Raw genomic sequence first — 12051 nt, 5'->3', positions numbered from 1 at the left:
AGGCAAATGAATTTTAGAGAAACAGCTTAAACTAAATTCTCATAATTTCTATGAACATGTTTTTGGTAATCTTCTAGTGGCCCCATGCCATTTAATTATTTTGTTATTAGGAAGGTCATTCTGACCTTCCTAATTCCAGTGTCATTAAAAATGACTGCCTTTTTTGGTTGAACTTCTGGAGAACATTTCATAATGCTTCTTTCTTCTACCTTCCTTCTGCACTCTCTCAGATAGTAGAAGGACTTTGGGGCACTCCATGAAGTTAGCAAGTAGCTCATTTAAAACAAATCGGAGAAAATTCTTTTTCACTAAATGCATAGTTAAGCTCTGGAAGTCATTGCCAGAGGATGTGGTTACGGCATTTAGTGTAACTGGATTTAAAAAAAGGTTTGGATAATTTCCTTGAGGAGAAGGCCATAAACTGGACTAGTAGCTTGGGATCTATTTAATGTTTGGGTACTTGCCAGGTACTTGCAGCCTGGATTGGCCACTGTTGGAAACAGGATGCTGGGCTTGATGGACCCTTGGTCTGATCCAGCATGCCATGTCCTTATGTTCTTTTTCTGTTTGTGGATCTTCACTTATTCCCAGTTCCTGATATTTTTTTATTTACTTTCCCTCCAATAGTATAACAGTTTTGAGCAACTTTGCATCAACTTCACAAATGAAAAACTGCAACAGTTTTTTAATCATCACATGTTTGTCTTGGAGCAAGAGGAATACAAGAAGGAAGGCATAGAGTGGGAGTTCATTGACTTCGGCCTGGACCTGCAGGCTTGCATTGATCTCATTGAGAAGGTGAGTTGGTAAGGACCTGTCTTCAGGGACGGCGCGTCCTATTAGGCGAACTAGGGCAGTCGCCTCAGGCGCCGACCCTTAGGGGGCGCCGAAGAGCAGCCATGTGGGGGGGCTGCGAGCAGAGTCTGTCCCGCTCACGGCAGAGGAGTTAGAGATTCGGCAGGGCCGCGAGCAGTGCCCATCCTGCTCATGGCCCGGAGAAGCACACTCGGCGGGCGCACATGCGGTAAGGGCCAAGACTAGGGGGGGAGGCGCAAGGCAGAAGGCTCTCCTAGGGTGCCTAATACTCTTGCACCGTCCCTGCCTGCCTGTGGGTTTCTTTGACTACCTCCATCTTTGCCCTCAACTTTGGGGCAGCAGCCATGTTTTTTAATGCAGGATGTAAAAGCAGAGAGCTATGCTGGATATGCGTAAAGTATCAGTCTTTCTCCCCTGCCGTTGAAGCAGAGAGCTATGCTGGAAATGCATTGAAAGTGAAGTATCAGGCTTATTTGGTTTGGGGTAGTAACCGCCGTAACAAGCAATCTACTCCCTGCTTTTTTTGTGAATGCAAATCCTTTTTTCCCACATTCATTCACGTCCTCTAGACTTTATGGATCCAAGGTGTTTATCCCACGCCCCTTTGACCAGAACTGTGAAGGACTTCAAAGGGGCGTGGGATAAACACTGTGGATCCATAAAGTCTAGAGGACGTGAATAAATGTGGGAAAAAAGGATTTGCATTCACAAAAAAAGCAGGGAGTAGATTGCTTGTCACGGCGGTTTCTACCCCAAACCAAATAAGCCTGATACTTTACTTTCAATGCATATCCAGCATAGCTCTCTGCTTCAACGGCAGGGGAGAAGAAAAACTGATACTTCACGCATATCCAGCATAGCTCTCTGCTTCAACGACAGGGGAGAAGAAAAACTGATACTTCACGCATAGCTCTCTGCTTCAACGGCAAGGGAGAAAGACTGATACTTCACACACATCCAGCATAGCTCTCTGCTTTAACGGCAGAGGAGAAAGACTGATGCTTCACACATAACCAGTATGGCTCTCTGCTTCAACGGCAGGGGAGAAAGTCTGATACTTCACTTTCAATGCATGTCCAGCATAACTCTCTGCTTCAACGGCAAGGGGAATGAAGAAAAGAGGATCTATATACAGACAACAACCAAAAAGGACTGAATTACATAGTCTGGGAAAACAAATAAGCATGGGTGTAGCTTGCTTATTGCGGAGGTTATTACCCCTAACTAATTAAGCTAAATATTTCACATAGATGCAGTTCCAACACTGCTCTCTGCATTAATGGTGGGGGTGGAAGGGAAATAGAACCAAAAGGTTACTAAGAGCCAAGAGAAACAGATAAGTATGAGAAAAAAATGTGCATAGCTTGCTGGGCAGACTGGATGGGCCGTTTGGTCTTCTTCTGCCATCATTTCTATGTTTCTATGTAAAGTTAACCTACTTAAATATAGGGTTTATGTATGCTTTACTTGCAATTTCTCTTTTCTGTTTCAAAGTTTCAGAAGTTATTTCTGTAAAACATGTAAAACACTGGCAAGCATAAGAATGAAAAAATGCCCACCTAACCAACCTACAGTAAATCCCCACCACAGAATGTGTGATACCCTTTACATTGGACAGTTGTACCAAATTGCAAATAAATGCTCGGTAATGCGCAGCTCATCATGATGGCCTGATTGTGCTTAAACTCAGAGAAGAAAATATTTGCTGCATGATACAGAAAAACAGATCTGGCAACTAGTAGCCAACATTGGGGGCGATGCCATATCAAATGCGGAAAGCGGGTGCTGACTTTTCTTAACGCGTGCATGGTGCCTGCAAGGGGGACGCCATGCTATAAACAAATTAGGGGTCGCGCTAGCAAGGAGGCGCTAGGGTCGCTTGAGCGATCTTAGCGCCTCCTTGCTAAAGCGACCCTGCCGCGGCTGCCGGTTACGAAAACCGACGCCGGTAAACGCGGCATCGGTTTTCATAACCGGCCGTCTGCCAGTAATGAAAACGGACGCCGATATGAAAATAGACGCTGAGTTTACTGGCATCGGGCTTCATAGCTCGGCGGTCTGCCGCCGTATTTTTTTTTTCTTAAGTAAAAAAAAAAAAAAGAAGTACAGATATTAACGCCTGCTCCAGGCAGGCGTTAATATCTGAGAGCTAAATGTGCATCTGAGCTAAATGTGCGTCTGAGACACACGCTTTTTTTTTTAATGCGGAGTGAATGCCTAATACCCTCATGCACATGCATTTGCATGTGATGAGCACTATCGCATTCCCTCCGCGTTGGATGCGGGTTAAATAGGCGCTAATCCCCCTATTGCATTAGGGGGTGGAATAGCACCTATTTAACCCGCATCCGAGTGCGGGTTATACAGTGCGCTCGGCTGAGCACCCTGTATTGCATCAGCCCCATTAAGTTCTCGCTGTAAGACTGGGCAGATACGTTCCCTGAATACCGCTAGGCTGGACCAAAGTGACAAGGATATAACTAGTTGGTTATTTAAGTCGTTATCAAATCCTAGGGGCAGCTGGGGCTTGGGGGCTGTAAATCCAGAAAAATAATGAGCAATTTAATATATATAGAAGGTTACTAAATTAAATGTATGGAAAAGGCTAACTAGATTGAGGTAGTTCAAGATGGTAAGAGGACAGCTCAGTTCTTAATTACCCTAAAAAATGGAAAAGGGGTTATGTACAAAATCCTAACAGGTACAAAGATCACCATTTCACCATAGTAAGCCTTTGTGTCTCTTTAGAACATACCCCCATTACTTAGCTCTGCATAGTAACACATGCTTTTGTACTGGCAGCCACTGGGAATCTTGTCCATCCTGGAAGAGGAGTGCATGTTCCCAAAGGCAACGGACATGACATTTAAGTCCAAACTCTATGACAACCACCTTGGCAAGTCGCCCAACCTGCAGAAACCCAGGCCTGACAAAAAGCGTAAATATGAGGCTCACTTTGAACTGGTTCACTATGCTGGAGTGGTAAGATATATTTTAAGTTTCTCCAAAGTGCTTTGGAAGCCAATTGCAAACCATTCTAAGGTGGTTACAGTACATTTTGAAGTTTTTAAACTGGCTTGAAACAAATTTTCACATTTAGAGAGAACTGGATGGTACAGTAGAGGTGCCTTTTGAGGAAAGATGAATTTTGGCCTCATAGGTCACAGTACCAGTTGGTCTGAGTCTGGGTGAGGGTGTGAGAGAGAGCAAGAGAAGGATTAGAGCAGTGTTTCCCAGTCCTTTCCTGGTCTGGTTTAGGGTATCTATAATGAGTGTGCATGAGATAGATAGGCACATATTGGAGAACCAGTGTATGCAAATCTATCTCATGCATATTCATTACAGCAATCCTGAAAACCTGACTGGCTAAGTGTGCTTCCAGGAGAGGGTTTGGAAAAATTGGATTTAGAGGCAGAAGGAGGACATAGCGAGGAGAGAGACCTTGCAGAAAAACCAGAAACTCCTACTCGCTTATGTCGATAGCATGTTCTGTGAGTGATTTTTGTTTTGGTGTTTTGAATTTCTAAAGGTACCCTACAATATCGTTGGATGGCTTGAGAAGAACAAAGATCCACTTAATGAAACTGTGGTGGGCTTTTTCCAAAAATCTTCCAACAAACTATTGGCATGTCTCTTTGAAAACTATATCAGCGCTGACAGCGGTGAGTAAATTAACATCAAATAGTTTAGTGTATGCTTTTTTCCAAGACCTCTTTCCTTAAACCTTTGCCTTGTGACTCCTGTTGGGCTGCACCCTTGCCCATACACTGTTACTTGGTTTACTATAAGCTTCAATATCACTATCCCCTTATGCCCATAGGGTGAAAAAGGCAAAGGGGGTATTTTGTACTTAATAGTGTACAAGGAGAAACACTCACACACTCACACTCACTCACACTCATACACACTAACATACTCACTAGTTTGCACTCTATTTCTTGTCATGAAGGGAAACCCTCAGACCTTCTCTAACCCTCCTCTCCCTTACCCCCTCCAAGATTTGCTCTTTGACTCTTATTTTGTATATGATGATGATATCCATGATGGGGAAAGTGTTTATATATATTTCCTGAGGATGTCTGCATTTTGTAGACATGTAGCATGTTCTCACTCGCCATCTCTTCTCAGATAATTTCAGCACAAAGTAGATACCAAAAGCATGACACCCTGTCCAGCTGCTTTTTACGCGTTCATCATTGACTGATGTTGTTTTGTTTCCCCTTCACCCCAGCTGAATACAGTGGAGAAAAAAAGCGCAAGAAAGGAGCTTCCTTCCAGACGGTGTCATCATTGCACAAAGTAACTCATTTTTTTGTTTCTTCTAAATAGGCAGTCGTTCAGAGTTTCTATGCACTAATTAAATATGACATGGAGAAAATAGTTAGACAAATGTGACCAAAAGATGTAATAGGTTTTGCTCTTGGATGAGAGTTTGGTGTAAATGCTTTTGAGAGACGAGCCTCTGCTGGGCTTCTGTCATTTGAGATTTGGTTCTAACAGTTTTTAAACATTTCTCCTTGGAGCTCAGATCTTCAAGTGTTGGCAGCACCTCTGACTGGAGCGCTCTGGGAGTGGGCACCCTTCAGTCTCTGTGGACCCCGGTCCATTTGGGTTTTTGCAGGATATTCCCAAGGTTACATGCTTGAGAGAGATTTGCATGCACACTGCTTCAGTTGTATGGAAATCTATCTCATGCACATTCATTAGGGATATCCTGAAAACCCAAGTGGCATGATGTCACTGTTCCAACAGGCACTGGAGGTTTCCTACCACTGGAGCACTTCCTGTATCTCAGGCAGGAGCAGTGTGTGGCTCTCCAGTAGCATTCAAATAATGTTTTGCTAAGGTCTTCAGTTCTTGCCATCTTTGCTCATCTCTTTTAGGAAAACCTCAACAAACTGATGACCAATCTGAGATCTACGGCGCCACATTTTGTGCGCTGTATTATTCCCAATGAAACCAAAACTCCAGGTAGCCGAACCCAACCATCTTTATTGCATGTTTACTTGCTTCTTCTAGTTTGCTATCCCAGTGTCTTTGAATGCTATTTCATCTTTATTGTTTTGAGGAGTTGCCTCTTAGGGGCTTTTATGATGTCATAAGTCAATGGGGAGAGAACTTGCTTCCAACATCGCCTCATTCCTGAGATTTGAATGTCAGTCTCATTTAATTCTTTCTAACATATGGAACCCACAAGGTTAGAGAATAATGGCAAATATCGGAAGAGCTGGTGGAGGGTGAGGGGTGAACAGATTAATAAAACAACAACCATAGGAGTTCACACTATATGGGACCTTCTTTTATTTGATGCAAAATCAAAGTTAGAATTCCACATGATAGATGAACAGCCAAGGTGCACAAACTCATGGAAGAGAGCCCAGCGATAGACTGATGGTATCATGCACCACTTCAAACTGGGGGGCTGGGGAGGAGAACCTCATTTTGGATCAACTGAGGTCTATAGAGATCCTTACCATACAGAACCTCTTATTTCAAATTGCAAAGAGAGAGAGAGAGAGTCCAGTGAACCCATCACTAGTAAGCCCATCTTGTACCTGTCATATGTGATATACAGTAACATAGTAAATGACAACAGCTAAAGACCAAAATGGTCCACTCATTCTGCTCAGCATTTGTAAGGAAGAAGAGAGCGCATCAGATTATTCTCTAGGTCTGCTGCAGTTCCAGGCACTCTACTGATCTACCAACCAGTCATTATGCACGCTGTAGTGTGCCTTGTCTGGATAATTACTTATGTGTAACTGGTGCTTGATGCCAATGCTGCCCTGTGTTAAAAGACAGAGATGATACCGCAAGTTCAATTTTGTTAAGAGAGCTTGGGCTTTAGTCCACAAGTTATACTGTGATCTTTAAGGAAAAATGTTACATTTCAGTAAAATAATCATTAAAAAAAAAATTAATTTAAACTGTCTATCACTTCTGTCATTCTTTGCCTTGAGCTAACACTGGAAAAGCAAGCAATAAATGAGATAGAAGCAAAAGGAAAATAATCTACTAGGTAATTATTCTGACTTTGGGGCGTACATAAATGTAATTTAATTAAAAAATTGTATATTCTGCTTTTCCAATAAAAGCCAGTCAAGGTGGATTACAGCAGTACAGACAATAATGTAAACAGCAACAGCATATAAAATACAACGCACAATAACAGTGTAAAAAAAAAAGGTGAAATACAACTATTTGAAAAAATACAGCGTAGAAAGAAAGTTAACACATGATCAAACAAATGTTATTAACTGCTAATTCCTTTTCTACTTTTGCTTTCAATTAACCTTCTTGTAGGCGCTATGGATCCTTTCCTGGTTCTTCATCAGCTGCGCTGTAATGGTGTTCTGGAGGGAATTCGTATCTGCCGCAAAGGTTTTCCAAACAGAGTGCTGTATGCTGACTTCAAGCAAAGGTTAGGAAGGGAAGGAATATGTCAGTTTAGGGTCCCATTTTCTATACGTATTGCATGGGAGAAGGCAATTGGCAAATCGGGTTGCATGGGAAATACATTGACCATTTTTTATTTTGCTTTCATTTTGACTCAAAGTATGGGTGCTCCAGCACAAATATTCTCCTGGTCTGTTCCCAAGGCCAATGAAGGCTACAGTTTTGTCTTATAGCCTCTTTTCCCTTTCCAAAGAAACCTGGCTATGTTGACATGAGTTCTATGGATGTATCATGCTATTTTAAAGTGTTACAAATCCACAGAATGCATACATTTTTAATAAAAAAAACTAATTTACATCTCTGTTCTGACTTTCTGCTGTGCCCCATGAGGGAGTTGCTGGATGGGAAGGGAGCTAGAGAGAGTCTTGATGTGTGTTGATCTCAAATGACTGAGATCTATAAGCCCATGCAGTAGCAGTGTAAACGTCTACCAAAACATTTCAGCATGGTTGACTTTCACATTGGCTGTGTTAAAATGCAGTTTTAATAGGCCCGCTGCTAGTCCTGACATGTTAGTGCCTATGAAGAAAGTGGGCTGGCCATCGTGCTATGGAGGCTTCCTTACGAGTAGACTTTCCTAAACTTTGGTGGGCATGGCCATGAAAGCCCATTAGATAAAGGGGTCAGTTCCTTCTTTTTAACAGCACCAGTTTGACCTTCCTGTCAAGAGTTTCCACTCTGTATTTCACCATCACTCTTCCAACAGGTACCGCATTCTGAATCCAAGTGCAATTCCAGAGGACAAGTTTGTAGACAGCAGAAAAGCATCTGAAAAACTTTTGGGCACTTTGGACATAGACCACATTCAATATCGTTTTGGACACACTAAGGTAATGACAGAGCTTCAGCAATTCATCTATAAGAAAAATTACTGGTATAAAATAGGTACAATTGCACTGAGAAATGGAAGCACACATTAATGTGTCCTTCGATCATAAAATGCAGTTTGAAAATAATGAGACTGTTGGGTTGCAGAGTCTATTCTCTTGATGTTCTTGGCACTCTTTGAGGTGATTGTTTTGACCTGCTATTGATACACCATCTTAGGGATGTGAATCGTTTTTCAACGATTAAAATTATCGTCCGATAATGTTTATATCGTCTTAAATCGTTATAGAACACGATACAATAGAAATTCTAACGATTTATCGTTAAAAATCGTTAAATCGTGTTAGTGCGCACTAACTGAAAATGATACAAATAAACACTTTCCAGGTCACTGAAGGTCAGTTAGGAATGAATATGTGTTCCTATTGGCTGGCTGCCCTCTTATCTATTGATGTTACCAAGGTTACCACTGAGGTGATGGTTGGGGGGATGGGAAATGGAACTGGAAACTAACGAACACCAACAGAAAATGAAACAAAGTGTTCACACTTCCCAGGTCAGTAAAGGTCACTTAGGAATGAATATGTATGTATGTATTCCTATTGGCTGGCTGTGCTCTTATCTATTGATGTTACCAATATGGTTGGGGGGATGTGAAATGGAAACAGTTGGAAGCTTGACAAAAAAAGTAATGTAATGATCAGCACTCACGTGACTAGAACTTGTTTGTTTATTATTTTTGTTAGCAGGCACCTGAAATGCTAGTGCATGTTGAATTTGCCAATCACTGTGCATTTTAGAAAGGTGGTCCTGGCTGGAACTGTACACAGTTCAAATATATGTAATTGATTGTTGGTAAGTGTATTTTTTAAGTAGCCACACTGGCACCAGTATGTTTACTTTTCCTCCTACTTAACTCACTAGCTCAGCTTTGTAAGAAGGGCTTCTCTGCTTGTGTGTTGTTTTTGTTTGGTGTGAGGAGAGCAGAAACATCAGATCTTTATTCAATCTACTACAGTCATCTCTTACAGTGCCCTATCCCTATTAATACCAGGAGTGTTGTGATCTTCCTGCACACAGTGCCCTAACCCTGATACCAGTCTGAGACAGCTCCCTCCCTGCATTACTAGTGAGAGGCTGGCTTCACAGACAGGGGGGAGCTGCCTGACCCTCACTCCTGACTTCCCCCATGTCCCAGCTAGTGAATGGTGTGTGGGTGAGGGGGGGGGGGGGGAGGATGGTGAAGTCTGAGACAGCTCCCTCCCTGCATTACTAGTGAGAGGCTGGCTTCACAGACAGGGGGGAGCTGCCTGACCCTCACTCCTGACTTCCCCCATGTCCCAGCTAGTGAATGGTGTGTGGGTGAGGGGGGGGGGGGGGGAGGATGGTGAAGTCTGAGACAGCTCCCTCCCTGCATTACTAGTGAGAGGCTGGCTTCACAGACAGGGGGGAGCTGCCTGACCCTCACTCCTGACTTCCCCCATGTCCCAGCTAGTGAATGGTGTGTGGGTAAGGGGGGGGGGGGAGGATGGTGAAGTCTGAGACAGCTCCCTCCCTGCATTACTAGTGAGAGGCTGGCTTCACAGACAGGGGGGAGCTGCCTGACCCTCACTCCTCCGGGGTATTGTGATCTTCCTGCACACAGTGCCCTATCCCTGATACCAGGGGTGTTGTGATCTTCCTGCATGCAGTGCCCTATCCCTATTAATACCAGGAGTGTTGTGATCTTCCTGCATGCAGTGCCCTATCCCTATTAATACCAGGAGTGTTGTGATCTTCCTGCATGCAGTGCCCTATCCCTGATATCGGGATGTGTGCAAGAAGATCACAACACCCCCGGTATCAGGAATAGGGCACTGTGTGCAGGAAGATCACAACACCCCCAGTATCAGGAATAGGGCACTGTGTGCAGGAAGATCACAACACCCCTGGTATTAGGGATAGGGCACTGTGTGCAGGAAGATCACAACACTCCTGGTATTAATAGGGATAGGGCACTGTGTGCAGGAAGATCACAATACCCCTGGTATCAGGGTTAGGGCACAAGTTCTAGTCACATTGACTGATCACATTACTTGTTTTGTCAAGCTACCAACTGTTTCCATTTCCCATCCCCCATATACTGTCAGTAGGAAACTTGGTAACATGAATAAATAAGAGGGCAGCCAATAGGAATACATATTCATTCCTAAACTGACCTTAACTGACCTGAAAAGTGTCAAATTGTATCATTTTCAGTTAGTGCGCACTAACTCCCAGTTAGTGCGCACTAACTCGAGTTAGTGCACACTAATCGGAAAAAACGATTTTTAACGATTTTTTAACTAAAAAATCGTGCCTAAGACGATTTTCTTGCCCTGGCACACGATTTCTATCGTTAAGACGATATGGAAAACGATTCACATCCCTACACCATCTGCTCATATACTGTAGGTGTTCTTCAAGGCTGGCCTTCTGGGTCATCTTGAAGAAATGAGGGATGAGCGACTCTCCAAGATCCTAACACTGATCCAAGCAAGAGCAAGAGGCAAACTGATGCGCATCGAGTTCCAGAAGATTCTGGAGAGAAGGTACAGTGCATTTATGAACACGTTGACATCTCTCTGGAGCTGAGAATCAAAAATGAATGTGATGATTCCTGTTGTGTGAGCAGATTCTTGGAGGACTCACTGCCTCTGGATGGACCTGCTGTATTTAGAACTGCAGTCTGGTAATGTTAGCACCAGGTTCCTAGATAATTACATGTAAGTCAAGAGATAATTGCCAGCAAAGATGTAGTAGCAACTATGAGAAATCTCCTTGAATAAGATCTTTCTGTATTCTAAAACAGAGGGATGGTATAGTATTTACAAGTCCCAAAGCATATCTCATACGTACTGAAGAATGAAGAGTAGAAAAATTATCATTTGGTTTAGAGTTCTTGTTTTTATTTATCTTGTGCCAATGGAGTTTTATTTCATTGGGCCTTAGTCAATAAATATTTTTTTCCATAGACACATTAGGGCAATCTCTGGCCTTTGCTTCAGTTTTCAAAGTGAAAGTATGCGCATACTGTTGCTTTGAAACTTTTCCAGGGGTACGAAATGGCCACCTGCTTTTTATATGGTCCCTATTTTCATTGTAAAGAATGCTTCATAGATTTATTTATTTATTTATTTATTTTTAGTTTTTATAAACCAACGCTCCTGTATAATATACACATCGCACCGGTGTACAATGAAACAAAACTGTCGCCTCGGGGCTTACATTTAACAAATAACATTATATCATTATAACGATAACATAGTAATTAACATTTAAACATTTATAATCTATTTAAAACAATTAACAGATTTGAGATTTACTTCTACATGCATTGTTTTCCTCTCATGACCTAAACATGCCCCCGGGAACACCTCCCCTCAAACAAGGCGCAAGCTTTCACCAAGCAAGTAATGCAGGAAGAATGTTTTGAATATTACAAGCCAAATGTCAACATCGTTTTTTTAAATAAGGCCCATTGAGCCATATTTAGTACATGCAATACATACTAGCTAGCTTGCATTTAAAGCGCATTAGTTTATTTATAGTCCTCATTAATCCCAGTGGGGCCTATTTATCAACCATGCATGTGAGCACATTTTAGAAAATATACCTGATTGTTTAAGTGGTTTATCCAAATTTATCTTTATGAAGAAAACTCCCCAGGCTAGATCAGGAGTAGGCACTCTGGTCCTTAAGAGATCTCTAATTGATCAGGTTTTCAGGATATCTCTAACAAATATGTATGAGAGAAATTTGCATGCATATTGCCTTAATTGCATGCAAAACTATCTTATACATATTTGTTAGGGATATCATGAAATCCCAACTAGGGGGGGGCCCTTGAGGACCAGACTGCCTGTTCCTGGGTTAGAGTTTAGATTTTTTATTTCTATTCCTGTCAGCAATTGTGCACAGCTTAATCGTCAA

General features: G+C 42.4%; 1 protein-coding gene across 4 annotated transcripts in view; it reads left to right on the top strand.

The window, feature by feature from the left end:
* The window catches only part of MYH15 (myosin heavy chain 15), a 104598-nt gene that overhangs the window by 17253 nt on the left and 75294 nt on the right, over positions 1 to 12051 (top strand). For all 4 annotated transcript variants that reach the window (XR_003852847.1, XR_003852846.1, XR_003852845.1 and 1 more), the window contains exons 16-23: positions 628 to 798; positions 3619 to 3798; positions 4346 to 4478; positions 5048 to 5115; positions 5700 to 5787; positions 7120 to 7237; positions 7979 to 8102; positions 10534 to 10670. Coding sequence is in view for 1 of the 4 variants with exons in the window: in XM_029578470.1 (XP_029434330.1) it covers positions 628 to 798; positions 3619 to 3798; positions 4346 to 4478; positions 5048 to 5115; positions 5700 to 5787; positions 7120 to 7237; positions 7979 to 8102; positions 10534 to 10670 (1019 nt within the window). In the remaining 3 variants the exon portion in view is untranslated. The remainder of the gene's footprint in view (positions 1 to 627; positions 799 to 3618; positions 3799 to 4345; positions 4479 to 5047; positions 5116 to 5699; positions 5788 to 7119; positions 7238 to 7978; positions 8103 to 10533; positions 10671 to 12051) is intronic.

Source organism: Rhinatrema bivittatum, chromosome 15, assembly GCF_901001135.1.
Source record: "Rhinatrema bivittatum chromosome 15, aRhiBiv1.1, whole genome shotgun sequence".
Classification (NCBI taxonomy): domain Eukaryota; kingdom Metazoa; phylum Chordata; class Amphibia; order Gymnophiona; family Rhinatrematidae; genus Rhinatrema; species Rhinatrema bivittatum.
This window is presented reverse-complemented; position numbering and strand designations above follow the sequence as displayed.